The sequence below is a fragment of the Halichoerus grypus genome, chromosome 6, assembly GCF_964656455.1.
Source record: "Halichoerus grypus chromosome 6, mHalGry1.hap1.1, whole genome shotgun sequence".
Lineage (NCBI taxonomy): Eukaryota > Metazoa > Chordata > Mammalia > Carnivora > Phocidae > Halichoerus > Halichoerus grypus.
The window spans coordinates 161,260,310-161,288,191 of record NC_135717.1 but is presented as its reverse complement, the minus strand read 5'-3'; the positions used below and the strand labels follow the sequence as shown (position 1 = coordinate 161,288,191).

Below are 27,882 nucleotides of genomic sequence, written 5' to 3'. Positions count from 1 at the left end.
TTTTTAAGGGGAAAAAAACCCCCGAAACACAGGATTAAAAAAAAAAAAATCCGCCAAGTTTGTACAATCTTTATGAAGACAAGCAAGACGCTGAGTATTTGGGATCTTTTTTATTTTTATACACATGACAAGATTTTACACCAAGAATAGTCAGTTAAATAGTACAAATTTACATTCATGAGGAATGTTAAAAAAAATTCAACTAAAAAACCCTCTTCTTTCTGTGACCCACAATCCCAACATTTTACAGTGCAGGGGAAAAGGGGCTGGGGGGAAGCATCCAAAACAAGTCTCTCCCAAAAGAAAGGACTTAAATTTCACATTCCCTCTCCACACAGGATCCAAATGGTCAGAGTATAATTTATAATTCATCTTTTTCACCTGTAGATTTCTGTGAAAAGAGAAAAATCAGAAGACATTAAAAACCAGCAGAAAAAATCTTAGCTCACAGAAGGTTCATGTGTGGAAAAAAACAACTGAAATGGGCCCAGCGGAATTCATTACTTCATAGGCAGGCCAGAACCTCACCTATTAATCTGCAAAATAATTCAGAACTCAACAGTAAGATCAATGGCCCCTGAACACAAATTATCAAGATCTGAAAATTGGCCTACTGCTGCTATATAGTAAGGCAGACGCAGGTGGCAAATACAGAAGCCTGGTGGGCTTAGTATCTGTTTAGGGGCGCCTGGGTGGCTCAGTCGTTAAACGTCTGCCTTCGGCTCAGGTCACAGTCCCAGGGTCCTGGGATCGAGCGCCACATCAGGCTCCCTGCTCGGCGGGAAGCCTGCTTCTCCCTCTCCCACTCCCCCTGCTTGTGTTCCCTCTCTCGCTGTCTCTCTGTCAAATAAATAAATAAAATCTTAAAAAAAAAAAAAATCTGTTTAACAAGATCTCAACAATGGTTGGCTAAAACAGGAACAAAAGGAATGGGAAGATGAAAGCATATACTTCATTTAGAGAAAAAATGGACGTGCTCCAGCTTTTGAATTTGACATTAGATGCATATTTTTTTGGCGGATTTCCTGAAGTCTGACTTCTGGAAGCTATGCAGTCCTAACGCCAGAACTAAAAATAAAAATTTGCCTAATTTTCCAAGAACTAAAAATGCAAGCCCCATTCTTGACTTGCTATACCTTTACTGTTTCTTGTTCTTCTTCGTCTGTTCCTGCATCCATTTCTTCTTCTTCGTCTTGCTCTGTGTCTTCTGTGGTGTCCTCTGTTGTTTCTTCAGGTTCTTCTTCGGGTTCTTCTTCCACCTAAGGGCAACACTTATGAGCTCATTAATGGATCCAATACCTTGGGTGTATTTTCACTTTGTTCATTTAAATGTATAACATTATAATTAACTTCACTCCTGTTTTATCCAGGACTACAGAGTAAATCTGCTAATCAGAGTTAACAGTCAAGCTAACAAAGGGAGACAGATTAAAAAAAAAAAAGATATAAAAGAGGAATTTCTTATTAATTCTAGCAGTGTGTGACACTGGGGGATTCAAATATTCCATAAATTATTTCAAACCTTTGCATCAGGGTCAATGTTTAAACTGAGGCGAAGCATTCTTTCTATTCGATCTCCATATGCTTTGGTGTCTGGTAACAGATATCCTGACCGCAGTGTTGCTGTTTCAAACAAAACCACAGCAAGATCTGAAACAGTTTTGTCATCTTCATCTTCCTGAAATGGAGGAAGGGACATCTGATTAATATTAAAAGGTACAAAATATTTCAATTAAAAGACAAAGGAGTATGGCTGCAATATTACTCACCTTAACCCGTCGAAGCATGTCTTTGATCAGGGGATGTCTGGGATTAATTTCAAATGTTTTCTTCTGGCTGGCATAGTAACTGGTAAGGGGTAAAAATGAACATTAAGAAACATCAAATTTCAGGTTCCATACATTTCCCATGTTCTATTCATTTTTAAAATTACAGAGAACGCTTGGAAAAAAATATATCACTACACCATGCTTTGCCTTTTAAATGGAGATGGGCAAGGTGCGATGGAAGAGTGCAATAAAGAGAACTATTTACTAAGGCATCTCAAGTGCCTACAGCTTTGTTGAGTGGATGAATGGATTTAGTGTCGTCTTCATCCCCTTAATTTATTCTCACTTCCTTAACTGCAGCTCGGTCTCGCACAGAGTTCTGAAACCTCTAGGCAGCCTCTGCATGCTGATCAGTTACTACCTTCTTCATGATGCCTTCACCAATATGGTTCCAGGACAAATTGTTTCTTTTCTCGGAGCTCGGTTCTCAATGCATTCTAAATCTACCTTTCATCACGTGTGGCTTCCTGCTGTCAGTTGTGACTGCTCTCCCTTCTACAGCTGAGGAGAGGGAGGACCTACATCTAGCCCTACCTTGGTATACCTGTTACACATGCAGCGTTTAGAAGATTATGACTTGATCTGTTATCCTGACTGGTCTGAATGGCAGAAAGACAGCAGTGATGTCTACTTAGACCGCCAGGTGTACGACACAGGAGGTGCGTGTTTGCTGAATGTAAGGTAACTTCCCGTTAATAAAGGACTGAAATAAATGGACATTTATATAAAGGCGACTATACTGCTGCAATGGGGTAGAAGCAGAAACCTGTTCTCCACCTGAATTTTATAATCTATAAAGTCTTCGGGGGCAGGGGGCAAGACATGGAAGCAAGATGCCATTTCAGCATTTCACAGTGAAAACATTAACGTTGGGGCGTCTCACTAAATATGAAATACACTTTATATAAAAAGATATAAATAGAGTTTTGGAATTGTGACAACAGAGACTACACTTCTGAGAAGAATCCTAAGCTAGGCCTTGGGGAAACATGAGGATCAGAGAGCAAATAAGACATTCCAGGTGGGCGAAGGGAGAATGAAAGCAGGGAAGAAGTCATTTTTAAAACTGTTGCTGTGACATTAAAATATAAATTTGACATATATATTCCCTGGAAATAAAGGATACTCAAGACCCAGTGTACCTCCAGTACTTAGCCCTTTAGTTCATAAACTTATTAACTCATGGGTCCTTTACCCTTTATTTTGTGGGGCATACTATTTGGGGAAAGGGGAGATAGTTAAAAAGGACAAACTCATTTGGCAAACGTCATTGTCATTAACCTCATCTGTAACTATCAGTATCTAAAAATGTCAAAGAAGACCAGACACCAGGCCAAGCATATAATCGAGTGCAAAAATAAACACAGTGTATGTCACAGATTAAGAAATTTGTGTATAAAAATACCGTAAAGTAAGTCATGAGCCCAACAGCTCTCCTTTATCAATCTAATGCCAGAGGAATCCCTCTGTAAACTTGTCTCATCTAACATAGAGCAGAAGTGGGGGACACCTAACACCCGTCAGCTCCTTGTACAGAAGCCGGCATCATCTGCTAAAGGAAGGCAGGACAAGCATGAACACCTGGCCAGGGGCCTTCCCAAGGATGCTTACTTTGTAGAGATGTCTTTGCCCGTTTGGTATGCTTGAGCTTTCATGATCCTCTCCATGTTGCCAGACCATCCGTACTGGCTGGCCACGAGAGCACACGGGGACTCTGTCAGACGCTGAGATACCACAGCCTTTTCAATCTTAGGGTAAGAAACCAAATGTGAGATACATGGAAATACCAACAATTAAGGTCATTCAGTACCTAAGGATTCATCACGTAAGATCATAAACAGAGGCAGGTCATAAAAATACCTCTTATTCATATTCTTAGAAGACTCTTGTCATTTAATAATCTGAATTTTTTGGTCAAAAATAAACACCTTTTAAGCACATATAAGACAAATGTAATCAGTAAAAATTTAAGTTATTACAAAAGCAGTATTAAACTACAGAAAACTTTCAGTTACAAAGAAAAAAACTGAACACTACCCACATACAGAATAACCACTATTATCTTTTTAATTATTTATAGTTTATAAAATTTTTTTTCTTTTAAAGTAGGGGCCCCTGGGTGGCTCAGTCAGTTAAGCATCTGACTCTTGATTTTGGCTCAGGTCATGATCTCAGGGTCATGAGATCGAGCTCCCTCTGCTCCTCTCCCCGCTTGCGTGCTCTCTCACTCTCCCTCTCTCTCAAAAAAAGGAGCAGACTCCACACCCAATGAGGGGCTCAAACTCAAGACCCTGAGATCAAGAGTCACACACTGTACCGACTGAGTCAGCCAGGTGCCCTGGTAGTTTATAAATCTTAAGCTCATCCTTACCAAAATTTAACCACCATATGAAACACTGTTCTGTACAACTTTTAATGGTTACAAGGTAACCAGATGTAAAGTTTAATTTGTTGACAATTTTTTTAAAAAAAGAAAATGCAGATGCTAAAATTTCACAAGTTCAAATTTCCACAAGAATACCTTGTCCTTGAGAGCTTTATCTTTCATCCAATTGAGCAGAGGCTCAAATTCTTTCTCAATTGCTTCACGGCTCTCCTTCGTTTTCTCACTTTCATCAAATTTCACACCTTCTTTGGCAACATTCTGGAACCTTTTGCCATCAAACTCAGGAAGAGCCTGAATGCAATATTCGTCCACAGGTTCTGTGAGATAAATCACTTCATAGCCCTTTTTCAGAAGTCGCTCCACAAATGGAGAAGATTCAGCCTATGAAATGAAGGGAAGTGATAAAGTTTCCAAGCCTAGCCTTGGTATACTTGTTCCCCTCTAGTAGCTACGTTTATATAGTACTAACAACCCCATTTTACAGGTGGAGAAATAAGAGGTAAAGAGAATATAATGACTTTTCTGCCAGTGATTGACCAGGCCTCATAATGACTCCAGTTCACTATTACCATTTTTTTCCTCAAGATTTGGCTACATACCAGGATGCCTGACAGTTGGGAGTTCATCTCACCTCTTTTCTGCTGGACCCAGCCATGAAGTAGATTTTGTCTTGTTTTTCCTTCATTCTTTCCACATACTGGTCTAGACTGGTAATGTCACTTGGATGATGAGAAGACTGGAATCTAAGAAGTTTAGCAAGACGTGTTCGATTTGAGTGGTCTTCAATCACACCAAGCTTGATGTTGGTACCAAATTCTTTCCAAAAAGTATCATTGTACTTCTCATCAGCAATCTTCTTAATCATGTCCAGAGTTTTACGGACAAGCTTTTTTCTAATCACCTAAATAAAATTAAAGAATAACTTATTAGAGAACGTCCTCTCAAACTTTTGAGAACCTACCACATTTAAGACAGCAGGGGAATAGTGGTGAAAGCTACAAAGACAGGGCATCGTCACTGCCCTTTGTCAAGAGGCAGGGAATGGTAAGCAATCCTACGTCAGACTGAGCAGAAACGAAGTTGTCAGTGGAAATAGTCACAAAATCACTTAAATGTTTCTATTCTATCTTTAGACCAGATACTGGGTTTATATAGGTGTTTACTATATAATTCTTTCAACTTTTCTATAGGTTTGAAACTTTCATAAAATATCAGATTCTTAGGATTTAATAATAATTCCAGAATAAAATTAAGTTCTTCAGCTAAAGTGCCAAGGACTACTCTCAATATCTGGTGACTCCACTAATGGAGCCTGTCCTCTGAAGCCCAATCAAAGAGCAAAGTAGTTAGTCTCTTCCCAAGAAACACTCACCTTAAGCAGTTTATGCTGCTGAAGAGTTTCCCGGGAAACATTCAAGGGGAGATCATCTGAGTCCACCTTCAGACGGCAAAAGGAAAGTTCAGTGAGCAATAGAAACTGGAAAAAAACCAAACTAACAAACCAAAAAACTACTTCCATCCCTCGTTTTTAATGACCCCTCTTCATTATTTTTAGATACTTACAACACCCTTGACAAAATTAAGGTACTTGGGCATCATATCATGGAAGTCATCTGTGATGAATACTCGGCGCACATATAGCTAAGCAGAGACCAAAAAAAAGGTCACCTTCTAGAAATTAAACTTTCAAATTCTAAACTCAGTTTTTACAATTTAAAAGCTCACCTTAATGTAATCACTCTTCTTAGATCCATATTCGTCAAACAGACCACGTGGAGCAGATGTAGGTACGAATAAAATTGATTTGAAGGTAACTTCCCCTTCAGCAGTAAAGTGGATATAAGCCATGGGGTCATCACTTTCCTATGGAAAGATGGCATTTAGTCATTCGAAAGGCACCGGAAAAAGGCAGTGCAAAGGCTGAGTGATTTATTATGTGGTACACATTCAGTTAAGCATTTATTTAACCAAAAAAGTTCGCTTACCAACAAAAGCGGGGGGGAGGGAATGGAGGAAAGAAACAGTTAAGACTACTATTCTAACTAGCTAGACATGGTGGTTTTGCTGATGATCACTGATCATCAATAGCATCACTGGATCTCCTAAACTCGGGGAAGAATGGATGAGTCTAGGTTCCACATGTGTCAGAGAACAGGGTAGAAAAATCATCTTGTCTAAACGACAATATACAATACTTCATGAGTGTACTGTTCAACCACAAAAAGTTCTCAAGATCTTTTTCATTGGGATATGGACTATAGCAGTGGCTATAATGAGGTATGTAAGTAAATCATAAAAACAAATTCCCTAGGGCGCCTGGGTGGCTCAGTTGGTTAAGCAACTGCCTTCGGCTCAGGTCACGATCCTGGAGTCCCAGGATCGAGTCCTGCATCGGGCTCCCTGCTCAGTGGGGCGTCTGCTTCTCCCTCTGACCCTTCCCCTCTCATGCTGTCTCTCATTCTCTCTCTCAGATAAATAAATAAAATCTTTAAAAAAAAAAAAACCACACACAAAAAAACAAATTCCCTAGATCTGCATTATCCATTACCATACCCACTTGTGGGTACTAAGCACTTGAAATGTGGCTAATCCAAACTGAGATGCACGTGTAAGCATAAACACAGACAACCAGACTTTGAAGATACAGTACAACAAAAAACATCAAAACGTGTCATTAATTTTTTAAAATAATGATTACATGTTGAAATAAAAATATTTTGAATATGTTGGTTAAATAAAATATAAAAATATAAAATATAAAACATTAAAATTAACTACACCTGTTGCAACTCTTTTTTTGGTCCCCTAACTTTTAAAGATTTTATTTATTTGAGAGAGAGAGAGCATGCGTGTGCGAGTGAGCGAGCACGAATGGGGGGCAGGGGGAGAGGGAGAAGCAGACTCCCCACTGAACAGGGAGCCCAACGTGGGGCTTGATCCCGAGATCATGTCCTGAGCTGAAGGCAGACGCTTAACTGACTGAACCACCCAGGCACCCTGTTTCAACTTTTAAAAATATGCCTTCTAAAAAATCTTCTAAAGAATCACATATGTAGCTCAGATTACATTTCTAATACAGCTGTCCTAGATGAAAGTACGTTACATTTGTATACAGTAAGACTGTTCATGGGAATAAACGTGGAGGCAGAAGAACCAAGGGGACAATTTTAAGAGATAAAACTTAAGGGATGGTTGGATGTTAACCTAAGGAAAACAAAGAAGGTTAAGAAACGAATCAATAGATGGAATAAAGATTAAAGAACAAACACAACCACAGAAAATCAAGTTTTATCTAGCCATGTTAAATATTTTGTTTTGGGGGCGCCTGGGTGGCTCAGTCGTTAAGCGTCTGCCTTCGGCTCAGGTCATGATCCCAGGGTCCTGGGATCGAGTCCCATATCGGGCTCCCTGCTCAGCGGAGAGCCTGCTTCTCCCTCTCCCACTCCCCCTGCTTGTGTTCCCTCTCTCGCTGTCTCTCTCTCTCTGTCAAATAAATAAATAAAAATCTTTAAAAAGAAAAAAAAAAAAAAAAAAAAAATATTTTGTTTTGTACAAAATGCTGTATGGGGAAATATTAACTTGAAACAATCTTAATCAATGCTAGTTTTAGATTCTACGGTTAAAAGGGATCAGTAAAAAGGAAACAGGTAACAAAACAAAGATTCCTAAGCATATGACCTCACAATAAACGTTTGAGGTTGTAAACAGGCTCTTTAAGGTTATGTTAAAAGCCATATGAATCAACAAACATAAAGCAGACTCAGACCTACAAATACAGAGAACTGATGGTTGCCAGAGAGGAGGAGGGTAGGGGATGGACAAAACAGGTGAAGGGGGGAAGGAGATACAGGCTTCCAGTTACGGAATCAGTAAGTCATAGGATTAAACTGTACAGCACAGGGAGTATAGTCAGTGACACTGTAATAGCGTTGTATGGTGACAGATGGTAGGCAGCTACACTTGTGGGGAGCATAGCAGAATACAGAGATACTGAATCACTGCTGTAGAGCTAAAACTACTGTAACATTGTATGTCAACTATCAAATAAAGTTAAAAAAATAAAAGGCATTCATTCTTGAATAGAAAAAAGCCAATATCGTTAAAAGCCATTCAATACAAGTTATGTTTTATGGAAATCATCCACCTACCTATGTAGGTAGCTGTTAATCTTTTTTGTAACACAGACCCCTTGGCAATCTGGTGAAGCCTACAGACACCTCCTCAGAGTAAATTCTTAAAATGCATACATAATATAAAACACACAAGATTAAAAAGGAAACCAATTGTGTTGAAATAGTTATAAAACAATCTAAAAACATTTTTACTTTAGTAATGTTCATCACCTTATTCTAAAATAATATTTACCTTTGAAAATGATTTGTAGAAAGCTTTGTATTCATCATCTTCTACTTCTTTTGATGGTCTCTGCCATATCGGTTTGATGTCATTCATAAGTTCCCAATCCCAGACAGTTTTTTCCACCTGAAGTTACAGTACATGATTAGTCAGCCACAGCATTCACCAACAGTAATACTAGTGGGAACCATAACTTTAGGACAGTTCAAATCAATGTGGGAAGCACCAAAAGACACTTCCAATCTCCTATGGCTCCTGCCAATGGGATCAAAAATCTATAAGTATTTCTCTCAACATTTAAGACTGATCTATAATGCAAAGAAGGCAACTGGTTATCATTATAACTGACAGCCAATTAAAAGGTTTTTCCCATTATTAACTAGCTAAAATGTTATTTCTTGAAAATATTTGTTTTGAGGTTAGAAGGACATACGCATTAACTATTCCTACTTCATAATTTAGAGCAATCCAACATCTTACAATAAATACTCCTCAAACCTACCACCACTACTTCCACCTACTCTGCTCCTGAACAGGCCAGAGAGCTAACATTATGGTTGATATCTTACCACAAACGATGTAGAAAGATTTTGAAGATCTTAAAATTTAGAACATGATAAGCTGCTAGTCCTGGGCAATATATAGAACTCAGAAAACTGCATAAAAATGACCTGTGTTTGCTACTTAAAACTTCCCACAGGCAGAAAACATACACACTAGCAAATAAACTTAGTTCTTGTTCTTAAGCTGGGCCTATGGACTTTAACACCTGGAGGAAAAAAGACCTTGAAGAATTAAAACTTAACTCCAATCAGTCTGTGCACACTTGGGGTTGTGTTTTCTCGAACATGTCCTAAACAACATTTTAGTGTGGAGATGAACCAGACTTACTTTTTTCGTTTTCGGTTTTTTTTCCTCTTCTTCTTCTTCCACTGCAGCTTCATCATCAGAATCTTCTTTTTCTTCTTTTGCTGCTTCTTCTTCCTCCATGGGCTCCTCAACAGTTTCAGTCTGTTGAAGTAGAATTACAGTTAAATTCTTTTATTTAATAATTCTGAATATGAAAAGCAATTACAGCTCAAAAAGAAATAGGTCTTCAATAAGAAAACCCTGAGTATCCTGTACTAAAAGAACCACACTGAGCCTTTGTTTTTTTAAGTTTTAAATATAGACCCACATAATACATATAAATTTTATCAGTGTAGATTTACCTTGCTGCTCCACACATAAATAGGGAAGTTTATAAACTGTGAATATTTCTTGACAAGATTTTTAATTGTGTCCAATTCAAGGTAATCAGATGCTTCTTCTTTTAAAACGAGTCTGAAAAGAAAATAAGACATTTATAGAGAGACATCCTTGGTTTAAAAGATTTGATTATGAAGTCATCTAAGTACCTTTCTCACAAAGCTAATGGCCAGCAGTTCAGTGTAATCCAGGATGGTCCGTTTTTCATGTTAAAGCTCTTATCACCAATGATGACAGTTTGTGAGCTAAAGATACTAAACATGAGTAGAGTAGAGGGAAGAATCTTTCTTGTGTCCCTCAAGTGGAAAATACCCGTAGTTCCAAGTAAACAGTGCAAATGTTCCAACCTTCTGAATATGCTGGGTTTTTTGTTTAGTTTTTGTGTGTGTATGTGTTTAGTTTTTTCATTTGAAGAACTGAAATGTTAAGTTAGCTCAAGGTAAGAAGGCACTGAAACATTCTGGAGAAAAATGGAATGACATGCACTCTGATAGTTACTCTAGAAATCAAAGGATTATCATAGATGGCAAACCCAGGGGCACCTGGCTGGCTCAGTTGGAAGAGTGTGCTAACTCTTGATCTCAGGGTTGTGAGTTCGAGTCCCCTGTCTGGTGTAGAGATTACTTAAAAATAAAACCTTAAAAAAAAAAAGTCTCTCCTATAGAGAACAAACACTTAATAAAAACATGTTCCTTAAAAAAGCTAGAAAATTAATCTGACTTATTGTTCATTATCTCCACTGTCCAAAACAGTAGTCGTCAGTCACATTTTTTTATTTTTTTTAAAGATTTATTTATTTGACAGAGACATAGCGAGAGAGGGAACACAAGGAGGGGGGGGAGTGGGAGAGGAAGAAGCAGGCTTCCCGCCGAGCAGGGAGCCCGATGTGGGGCTCGATCCCAGGGCCCTGGGATCATGACCTGAGCCGAAGGCAGACGCTTAGACTGAGCCACCCAGGCGCCCCAAGAATTCTTTTTTTTTTTCCTCAAAGATTTTATTTATTTGACAGAGAGAGACACAGCGAGAGGGGGAACACAAGCAGGGGGAGTAGGAGAGGGAGAAGCAGGCTTCCCGCTAAGTAGGGAGCCCGATGCGGGGCTCGATCCCAGGACCCCAGCATCATGACCTGAGCCTAAGGCAAAGGCCTAACGACTGAGCCACCCCAGGCGCCCCTATTTCCAGAGTTCTAATGGACAGCCCTGGCTTAGATAATTCTAATACTAACAATTGCAACATTGTTTCTTCTTCTTCCTTACTGTCCCTTCTGCAAACCCCTCCTCTACTCACCAAAAATAACACATCATAACATAACCTCAAACACAGTGGGGAGCCCACATCTTGATGTCTGTGTTCCCAATAAATAAATATGGCCAGTGTTGTATCATGGGTCCCCCCTTCCGCTTCAAAAAGTTTACAGCTTAGTAGCATTACCAAGAGGTAGATAGTTAATGATGACACAGCCTAATGAAGTGGCCAAGCCTCTGGTTTCAGAACATGTATCCTGGTGACGTGGGGTTGCAGGAAAGTTCAGTTGTGGATCCAAGTTCAAGCTGATGGTTACATCTTAGCGATATTTAAAAGGCCACTGGATACATGAGTGTGGAGCCTAGTAGAGAGATCTAGACCAAGGATTGGCAAACTATGGCTGGCACCCATAAGAAATTTTACTGGGACACAACCTCATCATGTGTTGTCTATGGCACCTTTGAGCGAGAACATCAAAGTTGTGACATATGACAGATCCCACTGTCCAAACACTTAAAATATTTACTAGCTGGCCATTTAGGAAAAAGTCAGCTGACTCCTGATCCAGACTAAGAATAGAGATTTGAGAACCCTGAGCAAGAACTGGAAGCTGAATCCATCACGGTAGGAAGACTGCACAAGGAACACAAAAATAATGAGAAAGGGCTGAAAGTAAGTTACCTTTGAAAGAGATACTGTCAACATTTAAGCAACAGGCAAAGGAAACAAAAAGATATGCAGGGTCATGGAAACTAGGTACTAAGTGGATGGTGGTAAGTAGATAGCAAATTATGTAGGAGACACAAGAGGAAAACCAAGGAAGAAAGAAAATCTATTGCTGGGAGCAATGTCAATTTAAGAACCTTGAACCACTGGATTTAGCAACGGGATTACTGGTGACTTATTTCAATGGAAAGGTGGTGGATAAAGTCATAGTGCCTGACTGAATAAGGGGGTGCGGCACCACCTGTCTGTCTCCTTCCTTACCCACTGAGACTTGAACATGGGAAACAGGAGTGTGTGGGAAGGACTGACTTTAAAAGATGGGGTTGGAATTAATTTATGCTTAGCCTCGGCTCAGATGGTTAAGCGTCTGCCTTCGGCTCAGGTCATGATCCCAGAGTCCTGGGATCGAGCCCCGCATCGGGCTCCCTGCTTGGCGGGGAGCCTGCTTCTCCCTCTCCCTCTACTGTCCCCCCTGCTTGTGCTCTCTCCCTCTCTCTGTCAAATAAATAAAATCTTAAAAAAAAAAAAAAAAAAGTAGCGACCAGCTTAGGGAAAAATATAAAATACCTCCCTCATAGTAGGAAGGACAGAAGCAAATGTACTAGCTAGCATTTACTGGATGCTAATTTCATGATCTCATTGAATCCTCACAAAATCTCTCATAAGAGTACAGCAGGGGCTAATTTAGGGGTGGGAATAAGAGTAGGTAGGCACTAAATTGTTTGATGGCTTCTATTTTATTGGTCAAATACAAGATGAAATTATATATGTAAGGTGGGACCTTGACCTCATCACTTTCTTGCCTTCTATTTCCTTTTCCCTTTGGCCATTCTAGACTGTCAGTTCCTTAAATGGGCCTCTTGTCTTTGGAACTTCCAACATACTGTGCTTCCTGCCTAGAATATCTGAACCTAACATACCACAATTTCAGAAAGTCCTTCTGATAAGGGAAGTGTCCTCTAGCTTCCTTTCTGGCATTTGCCACTCTGAAATCATTTCACGGTTTTCTTCTTTACTAGAATGAGCCACATGGAAGCAGCCACTGTAGTGGTCTTACTCTCCACCGGAGTCCTAAACCCTAGCAGGTGATATGCACTCAAATGATTATCTGCTGAATAAATGCTGGGGTAGAAGGACTTGAAAAATGGCAATTTTGCTCAGGGAGAGCACTTGTAAGGTTTCACTCACTCATCAGCCATCCATGCTACATGCACGAAGCTGTCCTGATTACCTTATTCACTCCTAGAAACATCTGCCAGTCAAGTGTTAGGCTCTAGGAATGCAACAGCCAAGCGAATGTTTGCTTCCATGGAGCTTCCATCTAGATAATCTCACCGGTCTCTTAGCACCCTAAGACATCCGCCCTCTTGGGACATGGTTTTCTATCTCACTGTAGTTAGAGGAGATTTACCTATGTTCCTTTAACATCTAACAGAGAGGGCACCGGGGTGTAACTATTAGTGATGCCCCCTAATGAGAGCAGGAGATAGGACTGTGAATAAAGAAGGCAGAGATACGTAAATTGGAAAAGTTAGTAAAAGTACTAAAATGCACCCATCTAATTAGTATTTGCTAAAGGAACATTTATGAAAATGAAGACAGGAACTATTCACCTTCTGGGGTGAAGAACATTGGTCAAAATAATAGATACATGCTTTCTTATATTCTGAATACTTGAAAATTCTTATGTGGAGAAAATTTAAAACTGGACTAAGAAAAACAGTTGAGCCTGTAGGCACATTTTCACCTTGCTCGTTAGCAAGCCAAATGACCTCTGAAATGGGATTTCTTTATGTGGCCTAAAGCTGGTAGCTTCATATAGCTCAGTATTTACTTGTCATTTCATAAGTATTAAGCAAATTTAAGCATCTTGTTCTATTTGTTGGGGGGTAAAAGTCAAAAAGCTGCTCTACTTCACAGTGCTATAAACACTGAGAGGCCCTGGGCGTGAGATCTGCCTCGTCTATACAAGGAACAGGTACCGGCTTAAACCAAATACTAGTTTGAATTCAACAATCTGCAACCATCCTCAAAGGAGACATCTTCTTCTGAAGAACTCTCATTAACTTTCTTCAAGCTCTTTATTCATCTCTGTTCTCTCCAACCTGTCCCCACCCAGCAGCAGTTACCACCATAGCTGAGTATTTTCAATGGTCACCCTGAGAGTATCCTCTCATCCAGTCCTGCCACCCTCCACATCCATCTTCAGAAAACCTTAAAAAAGCTAATCAAAAACTCTATCATTAAGTGCCACCGACTGAGAGGACTTTCTTTAATCCTGTGAACATGCTGTGCCTCCATCCCTTCGTAGCCACAATCCTCCACAGGTCGGACACTTCTTTCCCAAGACTTGCCTCCTTGGAAATCTTGAATCAACCCACTTCTGTGAGGCCTCCAACCTGCCTTCTCCCTTAGAAGAGTTAACCCTTCCAACTTTTTGCCCTCTATGTATAGCAGCCATTTTAACTCTTTGTGTCTGGCCCTTAGGAGGTCCTCAAAATATTTCCTCAAGTGATGAGAACAGGTCAATTTTATAGGCAAGGAATGAAAGCCCAGAATAAGTTGTTTGCTCAGAGTCAAGATCCTCGCTAGGCGATTACTTCTTATTAGGAATCAGTAATACTCACGTAATTGTTGTTCCCCGTCCTAGAGTGTTTCCTCTTGGGTCAGCAATTACAGAAAATTCATTGGAGTCAGATTCCCAGATGTGCTGAGTATCGTTGTTGTGTTTTGACGTGACAATAACCTTATCTGCTACGAGGAAGGCAGAATAGAAACCGACACCAAACTGGCCAATCAATTCAGAAGTTGACTGGCCATCTTCTTGTGCCTCAGTCATTTTGTTTAAAAACTCGCTTGTTCCAGATTTGGCTATGGTACCAAGGTTTTTAACCAACTCTTCCCGGGTCATTCCTACACCAGTATCTGTGACATGTAGCAGATTCTTCTCCTTGTCACACTGAAAGCAAGACAAGAATAGGATAGTTTTATTCACTTAATACCCACAGTATGGCAAGTAAATACTGGGCTATATATTCAGAAATTACCAGCTTTGGGCCACCTCAATTCCAATACAGAAAACTAAACTGGGTTAATTTTCCTCCATATAGTATTTTATGGCCTTTTCAGAAAACGTGCACCTTACATGCAAGCATCTTTCTTTATAGAGGATAATCTGAAGTTCAGTGTTTTTGAGAAAGTATCAATATAAAGAAGACAGAGACTGGCCTAAATGTCGAAGAGCAGATAGACCTAAATAAAACAAGTTATTTTTGAAGAAAAAAATTTAAGAAAAATAAAATTTTATATTGTGCCTATTTCTTTCATAGAAAATAAAAAGGTTCAAAACTTGAATGACTTCTGGAATCTGTGGTGATCAATGTTCTTCACTAAATATTCCTAGCTCTCTCTTTTGGAAACAGCGGGAATATGCTTCCTTCATTTGTGGTTATTAAGGCCATGCGACTGGTTGTGGCCAGTGAGCTGCAAGTGGGAGTCAGGAATGTAGCTTTCAGGCTAGAGCCTTTAAAGGATGGGAGACCCTCCACGCTCTCTGTACCATGGTAACAAGCTATACTCCAGATGGCGGCTACTCAATCAGCCTGCGGCCGGGAGGGAGGAGGATGCAAAGCAAAGGCCACAGTGGCCTGTGGTTGATTATTTAATCCAGGGGTTAGCAAACTTTTTCTGAAAAAGGGCCAGGGAGTAAATATTTTTAGGCATGTGGGCCATATGGTCTCTGTCACAACTATTTAAACCCATCGTGTAGCACAAAGGCAGTCATAGCTAACACATAAATAGGCATGGTTGTGTTTCGGTAAAACTTTATTTATAAAAACAAGTAGGCTGGATTTGGCCCACGGGCCGTATTTTGCTAAACCCCAATTTAAGCTCCGAGACTTGGGGGTTATTTGTTACTGCAGCATAACCTGGCCTATCTTGACTGATAGAGATTCCCCATATCTAAGGATTCTTTTAGCTTTAGAAGAAGAAATTTGTTTTAAGCTTACCTTAATTTTGACAGTTAGTTCCTCATTTCCAGCAAGAGCATTTTCATCAGTCAGTGATATTAACCTTATCTTATCTAAAGCATCAGAAGCATTTGAAATCAGTTCTCTCAAGAAAATCTAAATGGAAGCCAGATTTAACACACTTCGATTAGCTTCAAGATATACAAAACAGCAAATTTAATGTCAAACTCATTTTAGTTTTTTTTTTTTTTTTTTTTTTAAGATTTGTTTATTTGACAGAGAGAGACACAGCAAGAGAGGGAACACAAGCAGGGGGAGTGGGAGAGGGAGAAGCAGGCTTCCCGCCCAGCAGGGAGCCTGATGCGGGGCTCGATCCCAGGACCCTGGGACCATGACCTGAGCCGAAGGCAGATGCTTAACAACTGAGCCACCCAGGAGCCCCATTTAGTTCTCTTCTATACTCTGAAAAAGCACACTTTAAGAAATAAAACCTACGGTACAAAAGTGGCTTTACTCTCTTGGTAAAAGGAGGTATAGCTCTTTACCCACAGGGACTGTAGCAACTGTAAGGGATACCTGAATTAGTTAAGAGTAGTAAAACTCTAGTCTCAAACTAGATCTTTACGTATTAACACACAAGGCTTAGTTTGTGTGACTGCCCTTAACACTATTTAGCAGACTACGAACATAATTGGAGGGGAAAGGACAAAAGGAAAATGTCTAACCCCCCCCCCCAGGTATCTAGCAGCAATTTTTATATATACTGGGTATTTAAACTGTGCTAATAACTACTTACTTGAAATTACTACGTAAGTATATTTATTATGAAGGTAAACAAGTATGCTATTGCAAGAGAGAAAATATTATCCAAACCACATGTTACTTACCTCTTTATTTTTATACAATGAATTGATGATGAGTTTCATCATTCTATTAACTTCAGCTTGGAAGGCAAATTTTTCTGATTTCTCTCTAAGTTCTCTTATTTGGGATGCATTTAATCCATCCAACTGAATAGCTTCTTCCTCTCTAAGGAAAGAAGTTGATAAAACTACTGCATTGCTTACTTAGTTCCCTCCAAAAACAAAGGATCTACGATGAAAGCACAGTGGTCTCATGAGATTGTCTTAAGGGTTAAAAGGGTAAAATGGAAACCTATTATAAAATATTACTAACCCACTATTTCTATTATTTTGCCACCTTAGCACTGAGCTATAATACTCAGTTCTTAAAACTGTCAGAAAAATAAACCCGACTTTTCTCTACTAAAAATAAAAAGCAAGGTCATACTTATTTATATGCTCCCTCGCATGTGGGGCTGCCTCTTTACCTGGGAAGCTTTGGCCTCTAATGGTCTACCAAATTGTCAATTAAGTCCCAAGGTGCCAAATTTGAAAACATTGCTCAAATGAGAAAAATCTTTTTAAAAATTACGAAGTTTAGGGGCACTTGGGTGGTTCAGTCAGTAGAACATGCGACTCTTCATCTGGGCGGTCAGGAGTTCAAGCCCCACAGTGGGGGCAGAGGTTACTTAAAACAATTACTAAGTTTACACACTTACTGAATATAAAACCAACTGGTCTTAGGAAAGTCACAGAGCTTATATTCTGCAATCTAGTTATCCAAATAGTTTTCAAAGGAAATTCATCCCATTCTGACCAGCCATTCCTGGTTAGGAAGTTAGGAGATACTTAAGGGATGAACAGGCCTCATAGCCCTAACATTTTCTTTGACCATTTCTTAGGTATTTAAATTTGGGGTGTTACACGTCATGTGGACCTTTGAGGATAACAAGCTACTATATTCCAGTGTTCATAAGGGCTCGTCTGTGTAGTTTCAAAAGAACACAAACCTCTGTACCACTTCATCATCTGTCCTTGAGCCTTCTCGACTTTTGCCCAGATCCTCTTCCACTGTACCATCCACATCGACTTCATCGTCAGCTCGGACTGACCCTGAAAGATTTAACACCAGAAAACTCTTGCACCGTCGTTGCTTCGTGTACTTCTCAGAAGAAATACAATCAAACAGGGCAAGAATAGGGGTTGCAAAATTCAGGTGGTTAATATGGGAGGTGGGGTTGGAAGAATGGATCTACTAGTTTAAAGACCCGGTGTAAACCCAACTTGGTATATTTCTTATTTAAGTTCAGGTACTGAGCCCTCCAGTAGATTCCGAAACACGGAGGCTGCCATCGCGTCTGAAGAGCGGCCCTCGGATGCTTTATGAAGTTTAGCAGATGTGATACCAGGTCCCTTCCACAGTCACACGTGTTGCGTGCAGGCCGAGACAAGGCCGCCCAACCGACCATGCCAGAACTCAGACCTTCAATATCGCAGGTCAGAATACAAATAGAATTTGTGCAACCACTGGCGAGAGGAACTGAAATCGGGCCCAAGTGAGCGACGGAAGAGAAGTGAAGAGATTCTGAAAGGTTAAGAAGCTCGAGCAAAAGTGAAGCAAACACGCTGACACGGTCTTTCTTCTCAGGGCCCCACACACCCCAGTCCAGCACCTAAGAAAGGAAACCCGCTTTCTGACTCGCAGACTGGATGCGGGGGTGTCCCCAAGCGTGGAGGGCCAAAGGCTCCCGCGTCCGACAAAAGTCCTCCGGAATAGGCACCCGCAAGGCTCCTGGGAGACCAAGAGCCCGAGAGGCGCCCCACCCCAAGTTGGTCGAGACCTCTAAGCGCGAATACTAGGAGGTCTGCAAGGGATTTAAATGTTCTCGGTTCTCGTTTTTCCTTTCCACAGAAAGAGGAGTGCGTGAACTCCCCTGAGCCTCTTTCGAGGAAAGGCGATGGATTCCCCTCGGCCCAACCGAGGCCCCGTAATCCCCCTCCCAGGCTCAACGCCCCCAGAACCTTCGAGAAGAGGCCGCGCTTGAGGAGGGGGGGCGTCCGGGGGTGCCCGCTCCTCTGGGATCACTCACCGAAGGTCAGCAGGACGCAGCAGAAGCCCAGCACCCACAGGGCCCTCATGGCGCGCGGCCGGGGAGAGTCTCAAGTCCCTTTTGATCGCAGGAGCCGCCTCCACCCCCCACCACGGGGCTCAGAACCTCACACCACAAGCCGCGCGGTCCGCCCACTACCCCCCAAACAGGTCGGGCCGCTTTTCACCCCAGCCTCTCGCGGGCGGGGGACGGGAAACACGAACCCACCAATGGTGCCGCACCACGCACCCCCTCTACCCAATGGGGACTCGTGGGGGGGACCGCAGTGTACCAATCGGAGCTGTCCAGGTGCGGTGCCCGATGCCCGAAGCGTGGCTCCCTCCGATTGGTCAGCAATAGCCTCTCTTCTCCAATCAAATGGCTCCGCGGGCCCCTCTCACATGGGACCGCCCCCTTGCCCGGGTAGCTTTGGTTTCTCAGGGAAACGGCCCAATGAACGTCAGCACAGAACACATCCCCTCGTTTTGGAGAGGTCGCAGAGGAACCACTTCCGGATCCTTGAGCGCGTTTATTCCGTGACCAGAAGAAACGGTAGTCATGGCAACGGTTCTTCACTTTCCCTTTCTACGCGTGGGGTCACGTTGGGAATGATTCCCGCGCGCCTTTTCGCAGTCAGCTTTCTTCTTTGGCAGTGCATCCGGGAGAAGAGAAACACGTGAGAGGTTGAAAATCGCCGGAGTACTTTTTAGATGGAGGTGGTGAGGAACTACAGTTCCCGGCATGCAACATACCAGGGGGTACACTGTATTGAATGCTGGGAATCGTAGTCTTTGGCCTGTGGACCAGCTGCGTAGTTTAGCCCTGCCGCATTTCCCAACGTGTCTTTGCGGGAACTATACGCTGCGTGTTTTAGAGTTTACGTCTTGTTCTGCTTGTAGTAGAGGTCCGTGTTTATTCCAGGACTCTCCAGTGTACACGGCCTGTAGAAACAGGCCTGGGAAGCTCCGACACCTTGGCTGCGGCCGCCCTGTGTTCGGGGGTTGGCCTCTCCGAGTCTGGGCTCGGCCTCCGGCTGGTAAACACGAATCTGGCTTCTCGTGCGTCACTTGGGGGGCCGTCGGAGCCCTCGCTGCCTCTCCGTGTTCAGTGGCCGAAACCTGCGGCCTCCTTGATCCGGTTTGCAGGAGAGGATAGTGGGGCTTCTTTTTTTTCCCTTGAGAGAAATTGAGAGCAACTTTGATGCCCTCAACTCACTCCTAAATTTCAGAGATGGTGGCCGGCGGCCCTAGAATTCCTATTGTCAGGTGGAGAGCGTGTTCGTAAAGTTCTGTCTAGCACAGAAAAGGGGGAAAAAAACCTCGTTTACCCTGTGCAGGAGGATACACCTGCAGATATTTGAAAGCAAAACCTGTGGGGCTGCAAATGAGAGAGTGTGCAGCTTTGTAACTTCATAGAAATACCTACTCAGCGTTTAGGAAGACACAAAGGACCAGGTGTCTTTCCGGCAAGGGAAGTCCCTCACCCCACGCTTGCGTCTTTGGAAATATTTATTTTGTGTTTATTAACCTAGTCTTTACATACTTCTCCCCGACCCCAACTCCGACCTTCTTTCCAACAAAAAACACTCCCTTTCTTGTTGCTTCCTCCAGGAAAATGGAACTTGGAATTTGTGTTCAGATATTCATTCGAATTCCTGAAAACAAGCTTTTCAGTGACAGGCTGTCATAATCTTTTTTCAGCTTCCCCTATTTAGGTTTGCCAATCTTAATTCTGTGGTTGGTGTTTACACATTGTGGTGGTGACTTATTTACATCTGCTCAAATTACCAACATTTGTTACTAGTAAGCAAAGGATACCTTACAAAGCTTTTTTTTTTTTTTTTTTTATGCTTTTGTGTCTGTATCTTTTTTTTTTTTTAAGAGTATACTAGGGTGAGAATTACATTCAGAAATCTCAAATAATTGCATCTTTGTATATTTTAACTCCTGTTTATTTTTTTGCTTTCAGAAAAGATGAGTTCTTTCACTTTTCTGCATTTCACAACTCAACTTCTTCACCTCTTTCTCTAGCTCTGAACAAGTAAGCAACCAGTTCTGAAATTGCAAATTCTATCTTAAGGAGTCAGGGGTGGCTAGTTCGGGTTGCACCTGGAGGGAACTGAAAATGAGACATGTCCTCCAAAATAGATCCATTGCTTGTGAGTAGACGGTTCATCAGATGATGGTGGGAATTTATGAGGCAGGCAGGATGTAAGACATAGACTGGCAGAAGATGGCCAGCTCTTGTCTGGCTTGGCTCTGCCCCTTTAAGACAGGATCCCTGTTTTTGTGCCCTGTGCAAGTAAAGGGCAGCTTATTCGGATCCCAGCCTTGTTTTTTCTCACTTGGGGTACCCACCTCTTCTGACTTTTTACCCATTATTGATTCTCACTTCCCATCTTGGTCTAGTTCCTCCAGAATTTATACTCCGGGCTGTTATTAAACTCCCTATCTTTGGATCTGATTCCCTTGCTTCCTAATTTTAGTTTTTCCCTTTGATACTGTATGTCCATGGACCTACTGGAAACAACTACCTTTGTTGTTGTTGGTAAGTCTCTTCTTGGAAGAGAAAGCCATTTAGCCAAAGGGGTGCCATTACGGGCAATGGATAGCTAACCTGGTAGACAGGTGTAGTCCAGCAGTGAGGAGGCAGGGAGAGTGCAGACCAGGGAGATTAAGGCAGGAAAGCAGTTGGAATTAGGGAGCTTAAGGAATGGGGATGAGCACTAAGGTGAATTTGTTGGTTGATTGGTTCATTCATTCATTCATTCATTCATTAATTCAGCAAGTGTTGATCTGGTATGTGCCAGGTGTTCTGCAAGGTGCTGGCTGCATAGGGGTGAGCAATATAGATATGGTCTCTGTGCAGAGCTTGAACAGATATTAACAGCGGAGTTTCATAGGTGCATGTATCTTATTTAAAGTGAAGCAAAGATGTAAGAGAATGACTGCAGAAAAGTATGAGGGGCCTTTTTGGAGTGATGGAAGTGCTTTTGATCTTGATTTTGGTGGTGGTAAAAACACATGGTGGTAAAATCTCCACACTTAAGGAAGAGTGGATTTTGTTATATGTAAATTATATCTTGATCAAAAAAAATTGATAGCAACTGTCATTCTAAACAATACAACACTAAAACCTGTTTCAGTAGGAATCAGGAACCAGACAGACATGCCTGTTTTTGTCAGTATTGTCCCACACTGTTTTGGAGGGTCTAAGACAAGAAAATGAAGTAATTGACATTAATTTTAGGAAAGTCAAAGTCTTTTATTTTGGAATTCCTTCTTACTGGTGAAATAACTGTATACCCTGGAAACCCAACAGACTCTAGTTAGGCAGAAAACATTATAATGAGTATGAAAATCTGGTAAATTATTGACTGTAGGATAAATATATAAACACCAATAGACTTGCTCTAATCTTGCGAAAAGCACACGGAAGTGGAAATTTAAGACTTCATTTAGGGGTGCCGAGGTGGCTCAGTTGGTTAAGCGACTGACTGTTGATTTCAGCTCAGGTCTTGATCTCAGGGTTGTGAGTTTAAGCCCCACACTGGGCTCCACACTGGGCATGGAGCTTACTTAAAAAAGAAAAAAATCCAGCTTAGAAGAAAATGAGAGCATCTGTGAGCACACACTAGGAATGCAGGAAACCTTTGCAGATTGAGCATCCAGAAAATACAACAGAAAGCCTAGGGTGTTTACCAGGCCTCCTCCCTGCTGGGCCCTGAATTCCAATTTTTGTCTTTCTAGCACTAGCACTATGAGGCTGCCGCTTATCAGCATTGTGCTTTCTTCCAAGAATATAGGTTCCGTGTGGCATAAGAATCAGCAAGTACTTTGAGGGGAAAAGCAACAGAAAATGTAGGGCTCACTTCTCAAAGCTTCCTTTCTTTCTGAAATCTTGTCTCCTCAAATCCTGATGCCTTTTTAAAAAATTAATTTTTTAAAATTTTATTTTATTATTTATGTTAGTCCCCATACATTACATCATTAGTTTTTGATGTAGTGTCCCATGATTCATTGTTTGCGTATAACACCCAGTGCTCCATGCAATACGTGCCCTCCTTAATACCCATCACCAGGCTAACCCATCCCCCCCACCCCTCCCCTCTAAAACCCTCAGTTTATTTCTCAGAGTTCATAGTCTCATGGTTTGTCTCCCCCTCCGATTCCCCCCCCTTCCTTCTATCTTCTTCTTCTTCTTCTTTTTTTTTTTTTAACATATAATGTATTATTTGTTTCAGAGGTACAGGTCTGTGATTCATCAGTCTTACACAATTTGCAGCACTCACCATAGCACATACCCTCCCCAATGTCCATCATCCAGCCACCCCATCCCTCCCACCCCCCACCACTCCCGCAACCCTCAGTTTGTTTCCTGAGATTAAGAGTCTCTTAAGGTTTGTCTCCCTCTCTGGTTTCATCTTGTTTCATTTTTTCCTCCCTTTCCCTATGGTCCTCTGTCTTGTTTCTCAAATTCCTCATATCAGTGAGATCATACGATACTTGTCTTTCTCTGATCGACTTATTTCGCTTAGCATAATACCCTCTAGTTCCATTCACGTCATTGTAAATGGCAAGATTTCATTTTTTGATAGCTGCATAATATTCCATTGTGTGTATATACATCACATCTTCTTTATGCATTCATCGGTTGATGGACATCTTGGCTTTTTCCATAGTTTGGCTATTGTGGACATTGCTGCTGTAAACATTGGGGTGCATGTACCCCTTCGGATCACTACAAAATCCTGATGCCTTTAAACAAATTCTCAAGTATCTTACCTAGCTTCTCTAGTTGTTCTGGCCGAAGGATCGTCTGCCTCACATTGTCCATCATAGTAAATTGTACAGGTAGATGCGGCTCCACATGGCAGATACAGAATGCCTTGGTCCTATTTGAAGGTTTCAAAAAAAAAGAGAGATTTTAGGGAAGACATTAAACAGCCATAATTATTTTCTTATATTAACTTCTGAGTGGTTTTTCATCAAGTAATTTATGTAATGTTTCCAAACTAGAACTTGTATTATTTTGGCTGTAGAACAATAAATGTGTTTCTAAATATTTAATGTAACTATAGTTTATATTATATCTTATTTTTGATTAGTTTTAGCTGTGATTTTGGAATATTTGTGATCTTTTCCCTATACCAGGCCCCAGCTTACACCAAATTAGCTTGCTTGAGAATTGACTTTGGATTTATAAAATGGTTACCTGCATTTGCTAATAAAATCTCTGGGTGCCGTAACTTTCTTATGCAATTAGAAAGTCTAAACCTGTTTTTTTAAAAAAGATTTTATTTATTTGATAGAGAGAGCACATGAGAGTGCACAAGCAGGGGGAGCAGCAGAGAGAAAGGGAGATGCAGGCTCTAAACTGAGCAGGGAGCCCTATTTGGGGCTCAATCCCAGGACCCTAGGATCATGACCTGAGCAGAAGGCAGTTGCTTAACTGACTGAGCCACCCAGGCGCCCCCCCCCCCTTTTTAAGTAGGCTCCACGCACAGCGTGGAGCCCAGTGCAGGGTTTGGACTCATGATGGTGAGATTGAGACCTGAGCTGAGATCATAGTCAGATGCTTAACTGACTGAGCCACCCAGCTGCTCCTACACCTGTTTTAAATTAAATTCACCTGTAGTCTTACAGTTTATATTTTATGTTCTTTTTTTTTTTAAAGATTTTATTTATTTATTCATGAGAGACAGAGACAGAGAGAGAGAGAGAGAGAGGCAGAGGGAGAAGCAGGCTCCCAAGGAGCAGGGAGCCCGATGCGGGACTCGATCCCAGGACCCTGAGATCATGACCTGAGCTGAAGGCAGACGCTTAACCATCTGAGCCACCCAGGCACCCTATATTTTATGTTCTAGTAATTAAAAACAAATATCTCCCTAGAGTCTGCCTTAGAAAAATAGGTCAATTAAAAAATATCTATCTAATTGTCTTCTATCGACTTTGGACACTAGCAGAGTGTAAAAGGAATTGAACTTCAAATAAGATTTGTTACATTTTAAGTTGTGGTAAGTTGATATTTTGCATGATCCAATCAGCCATGTTGATGATAATTTACATTAGGGACCAAATAGAGTTTTAGAGCTGGAAGGAATCTTGGAAATCATGTAGTTCTACAACTTTCCCTTTCAGTTTTAAATGATAAAACGAATACATTTTCATGGTTTAAAAAAGTGCCCAGTTGGTATAGGGAAGTATAGGTCAAAGGTAAAAAGTTCTAGGTTTTTCCCACCTCATTGTTCCTATTCTATAGAGGTCAGTACTGATAGAGGTTCCTTCCAGACCTTTGTATGTGTGCAAAGTACGTGTGTGTGGTAAAATTAAAGATGAAAATTTTGATTTTCTTTAAAGATAAATGAAACAATACACATCAGCTTAATCCACTTAATACCTCTTTGATGTCTCATTCTTTTTAATCTTTCCTATTTGATAGGCATTTGTATTGTTTCCAGTCTATTGCTATTACAGTCAATGCTGCAGAGAATGCTTTAATATGCACAGGTTTTTTATTTTTATCTGGAAGATAAATATTTAGTTTTGGAATAGATTAAAGCATATGTGCATTCAAAATTCTATGGGTATTTACCAATTCCTCTGAAAAAAGGCTATACCAATTTATCTCCCATATGAAGCGTCCCCCCCCACCTCCTTTTTAAAAAACAGCTTAAGGAATTTGAGGTCCCGAGAAATTAAATGATGTAGGTATTGGTGGATCAAAGTAGAACTATTCATATTTTAAAAATTTCTTACGCCCCTCTCTCAATATTTTAAGGCTTAGAAATTTCTATACTCAGGGGAGCCTGGGTGGCTCAGTTGGTTAAGCGACTGCCTTCGGCTCAGGTCATGATCCTGGAGTCCCTGGATCGAGTCCCGCATCGAGTCCCGCATCGGGCTCCCTGCTCGGCAGGGAGTCTACTTCTCCCTCTGACCCTCCCCCCTTCATGTGCTCTCTCTCTCTCTCTCTCTCACTCTCTCAAATAAATGAATAAATAAAATCTTTAAAAAACAAAAATATTGAGAGGAATTTCTGTAAAAGGTCAGAGGAACTTTTGACCAGTTAATAGATATTCTCATAGTAACTAAGTACAGTGATATATGGAGCAATGCTGTTGAGGCTGCTTTATCACAAAATATGAAGGCAAACATTTGCGGTAAAGGTAATATTAACGTTGACAGCAATGGGAATAGCAAACATTGAGGGCTTAGTATGGACCTTGTAGGTTATAAATAAATTAAACAGTGATAACTTGCTTAAGAAATCTGTTGAGAAGGATATTTCTTTCTGAGAAGTCCATTTTAGCAGGGTTAAAACAAATTTTTAGCACAATTAGGTGCTTATTATGCCAGGTCTCATTTAATCCTGTCACGAGGGTGTGGTCCTCATTTCTAGATTTACCGGTGTCAGAGTCAGTTTGAGGCAGGGTTTATATGACTCTAACACCCATGTTCAACCTCCAGGGGCGTACCCACTCTCATTCCCCTTACTGCTATCAGATGGGCCAGGGACAGATATTAAATAACTTTGATTCCCTGGTGCAGATGTTGGACCTTTCAATTCTACTTCAGTCTTTTTGATTAGGCCAAGAGAAAGCTAGTTTGGTACAAGTTTGTCTTAAATGTCTCTCTAATAAATACATGTTAATCTATTCAGTAAAAAGAGAAGTGTATCTAACTAGAAGTTTTTCAGTTTGCTTTTTAATGCATTTATTTTTATGCCTACTATCTATTTGTGGCATATGATAAGTGTTTTGCACTTATGGTTATAATGAAGCTTCCAGTTAAAATTTTTTTTTGTATTAAATTGTTTTAAAAATTAGAAGTCATGTATTTTCTATATTTTCTTTCCATTCAAAAATAACTCCTTCCATTTAAGTTCCTTTTGCTCCCGCTCTCCCCCACCTTAGTCCCCTATTTCTGCAAAAACTGGGAAGGCTCATTATTAGCAGTTGTAGAGCAAGGTGTGGAGATTATTATTTTTTATTTTATCTTTTTTTAAGATTTTTAAAAAAGATTTTTATTTATTTGACAGAGAGAGAGAGCATGCACACGAGCATGAGCAGGGGCGGGAGGGGCAGGCAGACTTCCCACTGAGCAGGGAGCCTGATGCGGGGCTCCATCCCAGGACCCTGAGATCAACACCTGAGGCAGATGTTTAACAGACTGAACCACCCAGGTGCCCCTAAGATTTTATTTTTAAGCAATCTCTACACCCAGTATGGGGCTTGAACCCACAACCCCGAGACCAAGAGTTGCATACTCTGCCAACTGAGCCAGCCAGGTGCCCGTAGAGATTATGATTTTTTAATTTAAAAAATTAAAACAATAAAGCTACAATTTACAGTCATTTTGATTAGAGAAATAGAGACACTACAATCTGCCATAGTTAGCCATTCTTACACAGCTACCATATCATTTTTCTTTCCTGTTTTTTTCTCATGTGCATTTTTTCTAATAATGATAGTTAACATTCATTGAATATTTTTTATAGGTATTGTTCTTAGCATTTTACATGTTTGATCTTCTGAACTATTTTATGATATAGATACTGTTATCCCTATTTTGCAGATGAGGAAACTGAAGCATGGTAAAATTAAGAAACTTGCTATAAGAACTTGAATCCAGGGAATTGGTCTTCTATGGCCTATAGTTTTTTTTCTTTTTACCTAACCCTTATAAATATTTTCCCCTTGCTAGTTCTCAGACTCTTTAAGAAATAACTTTAATTCAGTATAATTTATATAAAATTTAAATGCACCCATTTTAAATGTTCAGTTGATAAATTTTGATGAATGCCTATACTTAACCACCACTATAATTAAAATTCCCAGGGCGCCTGAGTGGCTCAATCAGTTAAGCAAGCATCCGCTTTCGGCTCAGGTCATGATTTCAGGGTCCTGGGATCAAGCCCCACATTGAGCCCCACATTGAGCCCCACATCGGGCTCCCACTCAGCGCGGAGTCTGCTTCTCTCTCTGCCCCTGCCCCCCTGCTCATGCTCTCTCTCTCTCTCATAAATAAATAAAATCTTAAAAAAAAAATTTCTATTGCCCTAAAGAGTTCCTTCGCGACCCTTCCAAGTTATTTCCTTCCCCACTCTCCACCAGGCAAGCAGTGATCTGCTTTCTATCACTGTTCTAATTTTTCTTTTTACTTTCTTTTCCACCCACAAGTTTAGAAATTT

The 27,882-nt window shown here is 40.9% G+C and overlaps 2 protein-coding genes across 5 annotated transcripts in view; one reads left to right on the top strand and one right to left on the bottom strand.

Annotated features, from left to right (window-relative positions):
* Window positions 1-95: 95 nt before the first annotated feature.
* Window positions 96-18,882, bottom strand: HSP90B1 (heat shock protein 90 beta family member 1). Its single transcript, XM_036103643.2, has 18 exons — window positions 18,694-18,882; window positions 17,614-17,716; window positions 16,649-16,790; window positions 15,801-15,917; window positions 14,418-14,749; window positions 9,783-9,894; window positions 9,463-9,582; window positions 8,581-8,697; window positions 5,941-6,078; window positions 5,779-5,856; window positions 5,588-5,653; window positions 4,847-5,116; window positions 4,351-4,596; window positions 3,441-3,577; window positions 1,770-1,848; window positions 1,523-1,678; window positions 1,137-1,259; window positions 96-391 (listed from the first exon to the last, which is right to left on the bottom strand). Exons 1-18 carry the CDS (start codon window positions 18,740-18,742, stop codon window positions 362-364), a joined length of 2,415 nt encoding a protein of 804 aa, XP_035959536.2. The 5' UTR covers window positions 18,743-18,882; the 3' UTR covers window positions 96-361.
* A 125-nt stretch (window positions 18,883-19,007) lies between these two features.
* Window positions 19,008-27,882, top strand: part of LOC118542926 (putative tetratricopeptide repeat protein 41) — an 86,934-nt gene continuing 78,059 nt past the window's right edge. For 3 of the 4 annotated variants that reach the window (XM_078076492.1, XM_078076491.1, XM_036103542.2), the window contains exon 1: window positions 19,505-19,597. The gene's annotated coding sequence lies outside the window, so the exon portion shown is untranslated. Of the gene's footprint in view, window positions 19,377-19,504; window positions 19,598-27,882 lie in introns of those variants that run through there. The other variant, XM_078076490.1, reaches the window with a different exon arrangement.